The 16,701-nt window shown below is 45.3% G+C and overlaps 1 protein-coding gene across 1 annotated transcript in view; it reads left to right on the top strand.

Moving 5' to 3' along the window:
- Window positions 1–14,822, top strand: part of CEP295 (centrosomal protein 295) — a 147,303-nt gene extending 132,481 nt beyond the window's left edge. Inside the window, exons 25-29 of the mRNA XM_082245878.1 lie at window positions 2,674–2,770; window positions 4,441–4,635; window positions 5,806–5,914; window positions 12,005–12,104; window positions 14,617–14,822. Coding sequence (XP_082102004.1) covers window positions 2,674–2,770; window positions 4,441–4,635; window positions 5,806–5,914; window positions 12,005–12,104; window positions 14,617–14,655 — 540 coding nt within the window. The 3' untranslated portion in view covers window positions 14,656–14,822. The remainder of the gene's footprint in view (window positions 1–2,673; window positions 2,771–4,440; window positions 4,636–5,805; window positions 5,915–12,004; window positions 12,105–14,616) is intronic.
- The last annotated feature ends 1,879 nt before the right edge of the window (window positions 14,823–16,701 follow it).

Below are 16,701 nucleotides of genomic sequence, written 5' to 3'. Positions count from 1 at the left end.
ATAAGGACACTTACCTGTCCAGGGATCCAGCAATGTCGGCACCTGAACTGGTTCCTTAATCAGCTTCAGGCACTGGCATCTAAAGTAAGGGAAACCAGAAGTGATGCCTTGTGGGCTCAGGTAGGTGTAAGGGGGTACACATGCATCACAGAAGGTTTTTTACCCTAATGTTTAGAATGCATTTAAGGCAAAAAAAAAAGTCTTCACAGCCACTTTAAATCTGCTCAGGGGTGGCCTGGGGAGGGACAGAGGGGATATGGGCAAGCATCTGCCATTCAACCTGTGGAGCCATCCCTCAAGCCAGTAGAAATAATCTCTTGGGGCGGCATCCAGAAAAGGAGAAGTGAATAGTGTTTACAGGGAAGCTGGCTGGGCATGCGCAGTGAGTCTGGCAACATAGAAGCCAGAGGTCCAGCTGCTCTATATCGTTCCCACACAGTAAGGAAGCCCATGGTAAAAGCAAGATCAACCAGGTAATATTAAAGTGCCAATAGTGCTAATAAAGTGGTAAATATAATATAATACTCATAGAAAAGAGAAAATATATAGATATAAAAGTCCAGTGTGCAAAAAGCCAATAAACAAGTCCAAAATGTAATTTGTGCTCCCAGAGAGAAGTGACCAGAGTGTCACAGTGGACAGCCAGCCGTGCACCCCCTTGTGAATGGGTGCTCACCTCAAATCCTTAAAAAGAGCGCATAGATTGTTATCCCAAAAAGATCATCCATCCATATCCATCAGGGCTCCTCTCATTCACAGGAGTTGCAGCGTCAATCAATGCAGTATATATGCAAACAAAAAGACTTGCAATAGTGTATGAAATCCTTAAACAATCAGCTTTTATTAAATAAAGGTGGATAAATCTCACTCACATTTGTAGGTGCAACACATGCACTTGGACAATAACATCAAGTAAATGGTGGTAATCGTGGTGGTATAGTGGGAGAGACTGCACAGCGCCGCCGGTCTCCACCGCCAATAGCTGACAGCCTCACCTAGACAATAGTGTATCGCTCCGTCCGTCCTTTCCCCTCCCCTACGCGTGACGACACAGGGATCACGTGTCTTCCTCAGGGGGATATGATTCTTCGGCGCACGCTGTGGAGACCGGCGGCGCTGTGCAGTCTCTCCCACTATACCACCACGATTTCCACCACACCATTTTAGTTGTTTGAGGAAAGTGCATTAAAAGTGTTAACCTACAAGACAGTGGTCTTAGCAGCTCTGGTCACAGCTAGAAGAGTCAGCAAACTACAAGCGATCCATAGCAGAGCCATACTGCTCCATTCCGCCCGATAATCGATCCATAGCAGACTCATACTGCTCTATTCTGCCCGATATAGTAATTCTATCACTGGATCTGGGTTTTCTTCCCAAAGTGTTGATGGGACTTTCATTGATTACAGGAAATCGTTATTTCCATCATTTTGTGGACAAGCTAGCAACCCTAGGTAAGAAGATTTCCATAAAATTTGACATAAGGCGGTGCTTATGTTACATCAAGCGCACCAAAGAATGGAGGAAAGTCCCCAATCTGTTCTATACTCGGGGCACGAAAAAAGAATTCAGCTGCTTCTAAAACTACCATCGCTAGATGGATGAAAGTGACAACCATTGAGGCTTATGCAACTGCCAGGCTCCAAGCTCCCCAAAATCTTAGAGCCCATTCCCCCAAGACCTACGCTATGTCCTGGGCTGAAAGGGCAGGAGCTACCCCCGAACCTAATCCGCAAAGCAAGCATCTGGTCGAGTTTCCAGACATATGTCAAGCATTACCATCTGGATCTCTTATCTCTTAGGCTTTTGGGAGAAAAGTGCTTCAGGCTGTAGTCCCTCCCTAGCAGGTATGGTTTCTATAATGTTACTCTCATTAAAGCCATCCTGGAAGATGACTGGGGAAAAGAAGTTATTACCTGTTTGATTTCCAGCAATCTTCCAGGACGGCGCTGCTTTCCCACCCTATTATACATATTGTAGTATAGGTGGTAGGTATGAAATTTGATGTGCCTTTGGTTATTACTGAGGGGTCTCTGTATCTAAACGATTATGGATTGTGTTTCCTGTGCTAGGGGGGAGGAGCCTATCTCAAATTGAAGCTGTTCACATAAAATGAGAGATGTAGCTTTTATCATATACAGTACAGTATTTTTTTTTTTTTTTTTTCTAAATCAGATAAAAATAACATAACTTGCATTAAAAAAAAATATATATATATATATATATATATATATACTGATGAGGTACTGAAAAAGTATTCGTTTTTTTTATCTGGACATAGACCTTACAGCCCTCAACTCTCTTCTGCTAGATACCCATGTAGGTGAATGAACAGTTTCTCTTTCCAAGAGAACCAACATTTTGTACCTGAGCTGTAGATACATTGTTGTCTTTTAAATGATGAAGGGGAGGAGTCTATAAGCAATCAAAGCTTTTATGGCATATGCAGTCATCCCACCAGATTGCATTGCATGCATAGCCCCCCCCCCTTATATCCTGTACTATCTAAATGCCTGCAGAGATGATCAGGCAGGTGACCTCATTAGCAAAATCCAAGAATTGCGTTTGCAGGTAATATGTACATTGAACTCTGCTTCAAGTTAAGCTATTATATCCATATTAGACTTTCTGTCTGCAGGACAGGTTCTCACTAATACTATTTTATTTTTATTACAGCATAGCTTTAAGCTGCTGCAAGCTGAGGTGGATGCTTCAGGTGTTACATTACCTGACCAGTCTTCACTGGGAGGATCTCTGTCACAGCACTTTGCAGGTAACTAGCTTACACTGTATCTGTAACCCAATGGGAAAGTAAAAAGGTAAGGCCAGTAATAGACAGAGCGGCTTTCTTGTACTTGCTGGAAAGAAAATCGCTTGATTCCCCCATCAACACAAACTGTTTTGACAAGGGAATCCCTTCTATGGAGCCATTTTGTGAACACAGTGATTATTACTAGCGGCTGTAGCAGCCGCTGGCAATAATCGCATTTAAATCGTACAGGCTGGTTGTACCCAAGATGATCGACTGACCTGCTCATTCATAGTTAAAATCTGAACCGGCCAAAATGCGAACTGTCTATGGTCGACTTAAAGTGGGAGTAAATTCCCATGGTTGACATTTACCTATTTATAATAAGGCTTACCTGTAGGGTACAGTAAATCTCTCCTTAACGTGCAACGTTTAGGAGATTTTTACTTGTGAATAGGCCAATGATGTCACGGGCGCATGTTCTCTGAAGAAACAGCATGCCCGTGACGTTCCTTCCAAATCCTGTGCCGTGAATAGCGGCTCCCACAATTGTGACATAATCGCGGTGCGGCCAATCAGATGGCCAGAGGACGCGAACCCGGAAGGAAGACCGGGTGAAGATGGAAGCACTGTCAGCAAAAAAAGAGCTTATTTAATTGCTACACATATTGTAATCGGATGGTATTAAAAATTGCCTTTCCTTTTCAATCTGCATTGCAGTGTACAGAATGTCCCCAGAAATGCCAATTTTGGTGAGATCATGTCTAAAGGGATGCAGACCTTGCCACTTCCCTCAGAGTCCTACAAAAGTGCCACTTTGCCTTTTAACACAGGCTATTCTTTAATTAAACTATAGCCCCTCCAAGCTCAGATGTTTGCTGTGAGCATTCACCCCACACTGTACTGAACCTCCCTGAAAACATCACTGCCCGGTCCTTTTATGCACACAGAGGCTCCATTCATTCTCTATATGTTGCTCTAAACTGCTGAGGGCCGCACAGTGTAGATTGGTGGAACTGGGAAGAAGGCAAGGTAGGCTGCCCCCTGGTGGGTGGGCGTTACTTCAAAAATGATTAACCTTACCAAGTTCAGTATGAACAGAATAATAAAACTTCCCCTCATGTTATGGGGGAGGGGCGTGTTTTTTAGTCTTAATCCACTTTGTTTTCTGAAAGGCAGCAATGCTGCCCCTACATGTATACAGTACAGTAAGAGAATGTTGTCACCCTAGGACCAAAAGTGTGCTACTTGCCAGATCCTAACTTGAATAGAAAGGAAACCCTAAAAAAAACTAGTGCAGCCACAATATCTAAGGACTAGTAAGCTGCAATGTATAAATACAAAGCCTTCTCTGATTAGATGAGGGGGAGTTGTGGGGCAGTAATCTCACAATCTTTATTTCACTCATTTAGAGAACGCTTTGCATTTATTCAGAAAAGGCTCAGAATGGTGTTAATGCCAATTGTGCGTCGTCCTGTGTTTTACTATATAGCATGGGAATCGAAAGTTAGCAGCCTACTACAGTGATGTGCTGATCGACCAACTATGGCATATTTTGGCATACTTTTGTACCAGTGTAACTATGCATAAAATAGTCATACTTACACTTCAGCTTTAAGCATAGGTCTGCGTTAAACTTCTTCAGTTTGATTACAAAAAACATTAAATGTGTCTGATGCACCTTTATCTTTCAGAAATAGGTTTGGAATTTACATCTACTCCAGGAAGTCTACAGGAAGCTTTTTTGAAAAAGAAGAAACATTTCATAAAAAAATCATCAAAAAGGATTCATGAAATCAAGACTAAAGATAGAGTACCGACAATATCGCCGCTGAAATCGCAACCAAAGGACAATCCTGTTAGCCAAGTGGAAGAACAGCCCAGTTTTGGTCAGTCTATAATCTAAAATCTGACCCGTGTTTTTTTTTTTTTTTTTTTTTTAACGTAAAGTTTATCTAATACCGTTGTTTTTTAGTTTTGGCTAAAGTTGGAGAGGTGTTAGATCTGTCTTTTTCTTTCTTTTTTTTTTTTGTTTTTTTATTGTTCTTGGGTTTCATGCAAATGAAACAATACAGGTATCGGTAGCAAAAACTGGAAATACTGTACAAGTATATGCTTGCAAATAAAGAGTAAAACATTGTGAGTACAGAGATGATCTTTTTAAATCTTTCAATGAAACCGAAGCATCAAAATTAACCTCAACTAATACTGGCAGTTAATACTTGAAATGCCATTAGGATCCCAGGCGTAACCCCCCCTCAGATCTGTCTTTTTCTGCCTGTGTCCTGCTGAGATTTTCTTTTGCTTCCTGCTTCTGAGACCAAACAGAAAAATTGGTAGAAATCCCTCCAAATTGAGAGGAAATTTCCTATAAGAAAAACAAGGGTCCCCACTGGAAGATGTATCCACTATTTCTGCTTTGGCATCCTGAGTTCTCATTTCTACGTTTGTACGAATAATTTTTGTAAAATATTGCATTTCCTATCACTTTGACTGTGGTCATCAGGACAAAGAGAGGTTGAATCTTCCCAGCAGGACACAGCAATAAAAACCTGACAGAAGTTTTAACACTATCCAAAAATGTAAAGAAAATGTATTGCCTTTAGATGAACTTTGAATGGAACCAAGTGAGATAACAGTATGAGAGCTGCCATTGCTGACTTGTTTTTGAGAGTCCTGAGTCTAGCAACCATCTCCTTTCACTTGCTCTCCGAGGGTGACTACGCTCACTCACTGTACTGTATCTATGGAGGAGCAGCATTGTCACCCTATGCTGCTCTCCTGAGGAGCAGCATTGTCACCCCATGCTGCTCTCCTGATTTGGAGCACAAGAGACTAGTGATAGGTTACTCAGGTACTGCACTATGTGTGGAGGAAGAAGAGTGTACATAGGGTTCCCCGACATCTAGAGCTTTAAGTTGTGCAGGAGGCTTCACTGGAAAATGAGTGAGATGTGAAAAAAAAAAAAAAGCAGGGTTCTTTTTGTGTTGTCATTTTAGTAATCACAATGTATTCTTGTAGCAGTTTGACTTTAATATTGTTTTATATAAAAATTACAGACACATCACAGGGTGAAGGGGGCCAATTGAAGAAAGTAGTTGAAGTCAGAGTGAGCACTCCAGAGGGCAGGAAATTGTCTGAGATAGAGATGCACCAGCGTACTATACGGTAAGAGAGCAGCCTGCACTAATAATATACTGGGATGTGTACATTTTTATTTTATTTTTAATGAAAATCAAATGGTCACACAGGTCGGCCGCGACCTAGCCCCACTGGATGGGGGCTGGCGTGCGAGGTCTCATACGACCTTGTCTCGGCCCAAGTCACAGCGTTCCTCCTGGCCAACAGCCCCCCATTTTGATGGAGAGAGGTTCTTTCTGGAGCAGTGTCAACCCGGGTCCGGGTATGGTGAGTAACTGTCCCCCCTCACCCCCTGGAGAGTTTTGGGGTGGAAGTGGGCCCCTCCTTGGGACACTCGGACCCCCGTGTTCCCCTCCTTCCCATCAGGCACCCACCTTTCATCTGTCCCCCATCCATACCCCCCCTCCACTTATGCTGGGGTTGTGTCGGTGGTCTGGTCCACCTCCTGGGGGGGGGGCAGGGCGCTATGCCGGCGATAGGGCCCTGGGGGGGGGGGGGTGCCGCCATCGGCAATTGTATGATCAGCTGTATGGGGGAGGGGCTGGGGGTTGTACTTGGTGGAGGCTCCTGCCAGGGCAACCCTATCTGGCTTGGGCCTGTCCTTGAGGCCTAGGAATCCCTCCTGGATCCCTGGGAGCCTCGTGGTGTCGCCATTTTGCTGTAGCCTGTGTGTTTCTATGCACAGCGGCCATGTTTGTGTAGTCCGGTGGCCATTTTGTGGTGGTTTGCCATTGAAAATAGCAGCGGGCATGACAATGGAGCCTATTGGGCAATGATTTTGGCGGTCCCCTGGTGCTGACTCTTTCACTTCCTGATCGCCGCTCGTGGAGTGCAGATTATCCTGGTGGCTGCAGATGCCTGTTTCTGCTGTGTGGTGAGTCTGGTGGGGTTCTCTCCCTCTCCGCTGAGGATCGCTTTGTGCCTTGTGACTGGGTGGTGGTGCCACTGTGGTGTGTGTTGTCCCTTTGCAGTGTTTTACAATTTTTGTTAGGTCCCCCTCGTGACTCATAGTGTCTTTGGAGCACATCTCCCAACCTGACCCCCCGCTCTGAGGCTGCATGCCCCTCCGGGTCCCATCCATCCATCAATCAATGCACTGACGGCGGTTCTGAAGTAATTTGTGTCCCAGGTGGAGGTGGCTTTCAGGCGACGGGCTCGCAAAAAGCACCCCTAGCCTTTCCCTGCCTTATCTGTCTCAGTTCCTGAATCAAATTCGGCCACCGCGGACGTAGGGCACCCTGCTTGGTCTGCGACCATGTGCCTGGAATCCTCAGGTAATGAAGATGATTCCTCCACATCTGCAACCACACACGAAAGGGCGCTGTTGGAAGCACTGATTGTATCTGTGTGAGACTTTGAAGGTGGAGGACGCAGCTGCAGGTTCCCTTTGGCACCCACAAGCCATCCAGAGTGCCTATTTTGACAGAATTGTCGCTAAAGAGTGGGGACGACCAATGCGTCCCCTTGGGGTCCCTAAGCAATTTACTAGGCGTTACCCCTATGAGAAGTCCCTTATTAGGAAGTGGACTGGTGGTGGACCCTCTGATATCCAGCAAGACAACCATGATTCCTAATGAAGGATCCGGCTGACAGGAAGGCAGAGGCTGTGGCCCGCAATTTGTACACTCTGGCTGGTTTGACACTGAGGCCGGTATTCACCATTGCCCTAGTATCACAAACACTGACAGAGTGGGCTAAGCTTTTACGCCATGACCTGGAGGGAGAACAGGTCCCCCCTGTCTTTGCTGAGCTGGTGGACCAACTGGTCCATGGGCTGCAATTTATTTGTGATGCCTCTTTGGATGTGGCTCCCCTAGTGGCTCGGCTCTCTGCTTCAGCAGTGGTCCTTAGGCGTGTCTTTTGGCTCTAATGCTGATCTGCAGACCAGACTTCTAAGAAGGTCTTGACTGATCTCCCCTTTCAAGGGGATTGCCTGTTTGGGGCTATCCTGGATGACATCATGAAAGATCTCACAGGGGGAAAGAGTACTTTTCCTCCACAGGCTACTAAAGGCAAGGAACCTCATCGTAGACATGGGCCCTCCTCGGCTCATAGGAAGTTTTCCCTCAGGGTCGACTGACCAGGGCTCTGAGCCTTTCAGGGTCTCCTCTGGAGGACCCAAACGAACCTGGTCTGGACGGCCAAGAGCCAGCTTCTCCAGACCTGCGGACAAGGCTCCTTCAACATAAAGGTGCGCCCTTACCCGTATCGGGGGTGGGGGGACGGCTTTGTAGGTTTCCAGACCCTTGGACTTCCCTGGTACAAAACAAGTGGGTCCATGAAGTAATTCGGTCCAGCTACAGGATCGATTTTTCACTCTTGTCCCCCCCTCAAGGTTCTTTCCTTCCAACTTGCGCCTGTCCCCAGACCGTTTACAGCAGGAGTCTTCAAACTATGGCCCTCCAGTTGTTCAGGAACTACAATTCCCATCAAGCCTTGTCATGTCTGTGAATGTCAGTTTTTTCAAGCAACACAGGGAAAGCCGCTCAGGTGAGGCACAGATATCCAGGTGCTGGTCGGATCTGCCGTCCAGTGATCAAACTTCCAAAGAGAAAAAGTGACCGCACTCAGAGATGAATGAACTTGAAGTGTTTATTCCCATTCATAAAAGACAACGGTGCATCGAACAGACATGGACACGGTTGACATGTTTCACGACTCTGTAGGTCGCTTACTCCTAACATTATGAGTAAGCGACCTACAGAGTCGTGAAACATGTCAACCGTGTCCATGTCTGTTCGATGCACCGTTGTCTTTTATGAATGGGAATAAACACTTCACGTTCATTCATCTCTGAGTGCGGTCACTTTTTCTCTTTGGAAATGTCAGAGTTTTACAATGCCTCATGGGATGTGTAGTTCCGCAACAGCTGGAGGGCCGTAGTTTGAGGATCCCTGGTTTACAGGGTCTGTTTGAGGCAGTTCAAAAGACCTGTTGCTTCAAGGGATGATTGTCCTGGTTCTGACTTTGGAACGTCTTCAGGGTTTTTACTCAAACCTGTTTACAGTTCCCAGGAAGGGAGGCTAGGTGCGTCCAATCCTGGACCTCAAGGCGCTGAACTGTTTTGTGAGGGTGCAGAAGTTCAGAATGGAGTCCATTCGCACGGTGGTGGCATCCCTGTGTCAGGGGGATTTTCTTGCCTCTATCGACATTAAGAATGCTTACCTTCACATTCCAATATGTGCCGTTTACCAGCGCTTCCTCCGCTTTGCCGTGGTAGAGGAGCATTATCTGTTTGTGGCGTTACTCTTTGGTCTTGCCTCTGCTTCTCAGGTCTTCACAAAAGTGTTAGCCCTGGTGCTAGCATTGTTACGCAAATGGGGGATTGCGGTACTGGGCTACTTGGACGACCACCTTCTGCAAGCCGAATCCCCTACTGCTCTGGAAATCACCATACGAACTCTGAGGGAGTTCGGCTGGATTCTGAATTTTCAGAAGTTTGCTCTGGTTCCGTCCACAAAGCTGGACTATCTAGGTCCGGCTCTGGACCCGGCCATAGCCAGAAAGCTCCTTCCTCTGGACAAACTCCGGAAATTGCAGGCTGCAATTCGTCTCCTGCTGTTCAGCAGATGGTTATCAATCCGGAGTTGCATGCGGGTGCTGGGCCTGATGGTGTCTACCTTCGAGGATGGTTCTGTTTGCACAGCGCCATACGAGGTCCCTGCAAGGAAGGTTCTGGCTAAACGGGACAAGATTCCGCACGCTCTCTTTTCCAGTGTCCAGACTCCTGATCAATGTCTTGGAACTCCAAGCGATCAGACTGTGCCTGGACCATTGGACGGGTCCTCTTCAGGGATGTCCAGTGCGCAATCAGACAATGCCACGGCCGTGGTTTTTGTCAATCACCAAGGGGACACAGTGTCCTGGTGGCTCTGGAGGTAGCCAGCATTCTAAGGTGGGCAGAACGGTTCGTTCCAGCCCTCTCCGCTGTACACATTCCCGGGTTGGAAAACTGACAGGCGGATTACCTCAGTCGGCAGGCGTTGTTCCCTTCATCTGGAGGGGTTTCATCAGTTTTGTCTTTGGTGGGGCATCCCCGAGGTGGATCTGTTGGCGTCTCAGCTCAACAGATAGGTGCAGAGGTTTGTGGTTCGGTCACGGGATCCTCTGGCGGATGCCACAGATGCACTGGGTGGCCTGTGAGGTCAGTATCGTCTGATTAACGCCTTCCCTACTCTCAAGCTTCTGGCAAGACTTCTACACAGGATCGAGGCAGAAGGGATTCTGGTCATCTTAGTGGCTCCATACTGGCATCGCGGGTTTGGTATGCCGATCTGGTGCGGCTTGTCGCTGACGTTCTTTGGAAGTTTCCTCTCAGGGTGATCTGCTGTCCCAAGGACCAATCATTTCCTGCTTTACGGTCGCTTGCTTTGACGGCTTGGCTGTTGGACGACAGGTGCTGATAGAGGTTTATCTGAGTCGGTGAGTCGAACGCTGTTAAAAGCTAGGAAATCTACTTCTAGGAAGATCTATCCTTGTATGTGAAAGACGTACATTGCGTGGTGTGAGTCTCTTGAGGTTCATCCTCGCTTCTTGTTGGCTCGGATCTTGACCTTCCTTCACAGGGGGCTTAACATAGTAACATTGTAGTTAAGGTTTGAATAGTTAAGATTTGAATAAAGACAATAGTCAATCCAGTTCAACCTGTGTAGGTGTGTGTGGACGTATTCATTTGCTATATCCCTGAATGTTTTTATCCTTGATGTACGTCCAAGAGTCTTTTAAAAGTAGCCATGCTCCCCACAGTAACTACCATTCGTGATAGAGAATTCCACAGTCTTGTAGCCCTTACTGTAAAGAACCAACTGCGTAGTCTGAGGTTAAATCGCTTCTCCTCTAATCGCATTGTATGGCCTCATGTCTTCATACGTTCTTTGCGACTGAATAGTTTTTTTTTTTTCTATGTTGATATCACCATTGAGGTATTTATAAATTGCTATTATGTCCCCTCTCAGGTGTCTCTTCTCCAGGGAGAATAAATTGTAAGCGCTCTTCATAAAGGTCCTCCAATCCCCTAATCAGTTTAGTTGCACTTCTCTGGACTCTTTCCAGCTCCAACACATCCCTTCTAAGGATTGGCGACCAGAACTAGACAGATTACTCCAGATGTGGTCGGACTTTTATAAAGTGGCAGGATTATAGATTTATCTCTGGAAAACATCCCCTTCCTTACGCATGCCAATATTCTGCTGGCTTTGGTTGAAAAGAAATTGGTCTTGAGTACCATCAAGGGCCAGGTGTCGGCTTTGGCAGTCTTCTTCCAACTACCCTTGGCCACACACTCCCTGGTGTGCAACTTTCTTCAGGGTGTCTGACATTTTGGTTCCTCCAGTGCATCCTCCGTTGCCGCCTTGGGACCTGAAATTGGTGGTTTAGGTCCTCCAGAAGCCTCCCTTTGAGATTCTTTGGGAGATTCCCTTGCTTACGCTGTCTCAGAAGGTGGCTTTTTTTGGTGGCCATCACCTCTGCGCACAGGGTTTCGGAACTGGCAGCGTTATCCTGTCGTTCACCTTACTTTTGATTCACAGAGATAAGGTGGTTCTTCGCCCCATCCGTAGTTCTTTCCAAAGGTTGTCTCTGATTTTTATTTGAATGAAGACCTGTGTCCCCGGCCAAAACATCAGAAGGAAATTGCCTTGCATGCCTTGGATGTGGTTCGGGCAATTACGGTGTACCTGGCAGCTGTTGAGTCTTTCAGGAAGTCAGACTCGCTATATGTGCTCACGGATGGACCTCGGAAAGGGTTGTCCGCTTCCTCTGCGACCATTTCTAGATGAATCGGACAGACAGTTATTCAGGCCTATTCTATCAGGTGTCAGGTTCCTCCTTTCCCTGTCAAGGCGGACTCGTGCCCTTGGTGCCTCCTGAGCCTTCCGTCATCAGGCGTCGGTGATGCAGTTTTGCAAGGAAAAACCTGTTCATCAGTTTAACTTCAACTATGTAGTACAAGGGCCTTCCTGATTGCATACAAATTTTAAGTGTTTAAGTTTGACCTCATATTATATGATTTTGGTAAATCTAAAGAAAAGTTGTGAAAGAAAATTTTATAATGTATTATATATATATATAAATAATATTATAGCTTTATTCATTTTTGTGTTTGGTATTTTCCTTCAGGTTATACAATCAGCTTGATGAAGTTAAAATCAGGAAAGAAGAGAAAATGAGGCAGGAGGCCTATGCCAGGAACAGGGAGAAGGCAAACGAGTTTAAAAAGGTAAGGAGATAATTTTTGTTCTTTAAAAAACAAAGCTACTGAAACAGGGCAGAAGTCATCCCTCTATTAAGTGGGGGAAAATTCAAGCAAAGAATGTTGCTGCTGCATAGGAGAAGCCACTTCAAAAGTACAAATCATAATCTGTTACAACCAGTTCCTGAAACCAGTAGGTTCTTAACTGGAATATAAGCAGGAAAAAGGGTCCATCAACAACTATGTAGTGGAAGCCTGATTGGGTCCAAAATGAACGGTTAGTTTTAAAGTGGAATTTTAGACAGAAAATGAAAGTAGAACTAAGGTCAAAAACTACAAATCAATATGTGATTAAGTAGGATATATAGTATCTCACAAAAGTGAGTACACCCCTCACATTTTTGTAAATATTTCTTTTCATGTGACAACACTGAAGAAATGACACTTTGCTACAATGTAAAGTAGTGAGTGTACAGCTTGTATAACAGTGTAAATTTGCTGTACTCTCAAAATAACTCAACACACAGCCATTAATGTCTAAACTGCTGGCAATAAAAGTGAGTACACCCCTAAGTGAATATGTCCAAATTTTAGCCCAATTAACTTTTTTCCCTCCCTAGTGTCATGTGACTTGTTAGTGTTACAAGGTCCCAGGTGTGAATGGGGAGCAGGTGTGTTTAAATTTGGTGTTAATCGCTCTCTCTCTCATACTGGTCACTGAAAGTTCAACATAGCACCTCATGGCAAAGAACTCTGAGAAAATGAAAAAAGAATTGTTGCGCTACATAAAGATGGCCTAGGCTATAAGAAGATTGGCAAGACCCTGAAACTGAGCTGCAGAATGGTGACCAAGACCACACAGATGTTTACCAGGACAGGCTCCACTCAGAACAGGCCTCACCATGATCGACCAAAGAAGTTGAGTGCATGTGCTCAGCGTCGTATCCAGAGGTTGTCTTTGGGAAATGGGCATATGAGTGCTGCCATCATTGCTGCAGAGGTTGAAGGGGTGGGGGGACAGCCTTTTAGTGCTCAGACCATAGGCCGCACACTACATGAAATTGGTCTGCATGGTTGTCGTCCCAGAAGGAAACCTCTTCTAAAGATGATGCACAAGAAAGCTCGCAAACAGTTTGCTGAAGACAAGCATATTAAGGACATGGATTTCTGGAACTATGTCCTGTGGTCTGATGAGACCAAGATAAACTTATTTGGTTCAGATGGTGTCAAGCGTGTGTGGTGGCAACCAGGTGAGGAGTACAAAGACAAGTGTGTCTTGCCTACAGTCAAGCATGGTGGTGGGAGTGTCGTAGTCTGGGACTGCATGAGTGCTGCCAGAACTGGGGAGCTACAGCTCATTGAGGGAACCTTGAATGCCAACATGTACTGTGACATACTGAAGCAGAGTATGATCCCCCGGCCCTTTGGAGACTGGGCCTCAGGGCAGTATTCCAACATAACGACCCCAAACACCTCCAAGATGACCACTGCCTTGCTAAAGAAGCTAAGGGTAAAGGTGATGGACTGGCCAAGCATGTCTACAGACCTAAACCCTATTGAGCGTCTGTGGGGCATCCTCAAATGGAAGATGGAGGAGCGCAAGGTCTCTTAACATCCAACAGCTCTGTGATGTCTTCATGGAGGAGTGCAATAGGACTCCAGTGGCAACCTGTGAACCTCTGGTGAGCTCAATGCTCAAGAGGTTGAGGGGACAGCAAATTTACACTGTTATACAAGCTGTACACTCCCTGCTTCACATTGTAGCAAAGTGTCATTTCTTCAGTGTTGTCACATGAAAAGTTATAATATTTACAAAAATGTGAGGGGTGTACTCACTTTTGTAAGGGATTTTGTAAAATATGTCTGCCTTTGTCATCTAAATGCAAGTAGATAGAGAAATTTACCTGCTCCCTCTTCAGCTTGTCAGCTTCCTTTATTGTGGAGACAACACAGTGTCCTCATTTTCCATATGTTTCCATTGTCCCCTTTTGCGTTATGCCGTTGTTTAAGAGACTACAGCGTGGAGGCATGACATCATTAGGGGGTGTTGCTTCCTTACCTTGGAAAACCCTAATGTGTCAATCAACTTAGAAGACACGCCAAGGCTCCGCCCACTCTTCTCACATTCAGTGCACCTTTGCCCTTCCCATGTCTCGCCTATGCTGCGGTCAACTGCCGACTGAATCATGGGAACTGTAGTTCCCTGTGGGAGACGCAGAGTGGAAGGCAATGACGTGCTAGCTCTGGAAGACTCCTCCCAGCATCTCCATCTGAATCCAGCGGCACAGGCTCGGAGGGCGGGTTACAGCAAGCAATTACAGGTGTTTGCTGAAGTCATCATATTTTATTTATATTTTATTTATTGATTTGTGTAATTTTCATGAGCTTTGTTAAGGGTTCACTAAAATTTGATGGGCTGCTTTTAGCCCTTGTGATTGCAACATAGGGATGTTGTCTAGCATAACAGAATAACCTTCAAATTCTTTTATACTACTTACAGTATTGGATCATTTTCTTATCTAATGCTTTAAATTTACAGAGGACATTGGAAAAGCTGAGAGTGAACAAGATGAAGTAGCAAGAAAAACCATTGAAGACTCCAGAACCTTCTGTCAAGTTAGAACTGGAGGTTCTAAAACAGAGTGCTGATTTGCCCTGCATATTTATTGGCGTGTGTTAGAAGAATATTCCTTGGCATCCAAGCCCTTTTTATGTGCTAGCATGCAGCTCAGGCTGATAATTCATCACTCTTATACTATGTGATGGTCTAGACTCTAGTGCAAGTGTCATCATGAACTGGTTACATCTAAAAGCATGCTTGTAGCTGGTATTTCACAGAAGATTGTAATCTGCTCTGTTATCTTCACTGGTGGAGGCAGTTGTGGAAGCTGATCCAGTGCTTGGCAATCGTATATCTAAGGCCTGTAGCCTCAGTGAGGCTCTATTCTCTAACCTCCTTACTATGTATGTAGTTATGGGTAGAATGTTGTATAATAAGAAATTTGGAGTGGATTTTTTATTTTTTTGTTAAAGTTTAAAATATTTATTTAAAGTTCCATATTTACCATTAACAGTAGTGTGCTTTGCTTTAAAGAAGCTACTTGTGAACCTCCAGCTTATCGCTTTAAGCAGTTGATAGCGGCATGCATGTAGCTCTGTATTTCTTTGATATAAACCTCAGCCAGGCCAATTGCAAAACACGCTAGTGTAAAGCTTGTGTTTTTCATATTTTAACAGAAAAAATGTGTTCCGAAAAGCTATTCATATTTTACAGTTTTCTTTTAAAGTCATTCTTCTCCAACCACCTGTGTTCAGCTAACCTGCTTTTATACTTCTCTTTAACCCCTGATCCAGCGATCCTCACTGTGTAGTTGTGTTGCTGGATCAGGGCAGAAGTTAAAGTAGTCTTAAGGGCAGAAAGTGTTGTTTTTTTTTACCATTCTATGCATTAAGGTAAAAAAATTAAATAAAAAAAGCGCCTGCGTGCTGGAAGCCCCCCCCCCCCCTTTACATACCTGAGCCTGATCTTGATCCAACAACGTGCACAAGTGCAGTGGCTCTCTCCCTCCTCATTGGCTCAGAGACAGCAGCGGGAGCCACTGGCTCCTGTTACTGTCAATCACAGCCAGTGAGGAGGGAGTGGGGGACAGGATCGAGCCACGCTGTGTGTGTCTATTGACACACCGGTGGCTCAGGAGCGAGCCCAATCGAATGCCCCATAGCAAGTGGCTTACTATGGGGGCACTCAGGGGACCCCATAAGAGGAGGAGCGAGGCTGCTCTGGGCAAAACCAGTGCACAAAGCAGGTAAGTATAACATGTTTGGTATTTAAAAATATTCCTTTTTATTAAGTATAAAACCAGGTGGGCAGTTCTCAAATTTCTTATGAAAAGCACAGTTGTACTTTAATATACTTTATATCAAAAGATCATTATAGATAACCTTTAACAGCATGACTGCCTTACAGGACACGAATGACAAAGGCAAGAGCATTTTTAGCACTTTCAAAAAGAATCCAATGATCCATCTTCTTGCAATGTACCTGTAGGCTACTTGTAGCTTGTAAATGTGTCGTGAGATTACACAGCAAGCACCCCACAGGTCATTAGAGACCAGACCTAGCAGGTTTGCACTGTGACCCACTCTTTATATTGACCACTAAGGGTGATAGGTGGGTTTACTAGTCAGTGTAGGGGTTGGTGAGGGATAGACTCAAGCTGCACCGTACAATGTATGGTTACTGCTTGCATAACAGAGCTCCATGGATTTTGTGGGGTCCTGGGATGCTCTCCAATTAGATAGTGGTTCTAAATGCTACAGTTTTTTTTTTTTTTTTAACCTTAAGGAATTCTTTGAATTAAGGTAAAAAAACTTCTGTGTTTAGCTTCCTCCCAGCCCCTACTTATATTTAAGCCAGATCCCGATCCAGCACTATGCCCGAGAGCAGTGGTTCTCTCTGCTCTCTTCCTCCTCACAGGGCAGATTGAAAGCCAACAGGAACCATTGGCTCCCGCTGCTGTCAATCAAATCCTATGATGTGGGAGCAGGGGGCGGGGCCAAGCCCTGCTGTCTGTCTATAAATGCAGGCATCGCGGCTCGGGATCAAGCCTGCATGCTTGCTCCT

This window comes from Pelophylax lessonae (assembly GCF_965119305.1).
Source record: "Pelophylax lessonae genome assembly, chromosome: 2".
Taxonomy (NCBI): Eukaryota; Metazoa; Chordata; class Amphibia; order Anura; family Ranidae; genus Pelophylax; species Pelophylax lessonae.
This window is presented reverse-complemented; position numbering and strand designations above follow the sequence as displayed.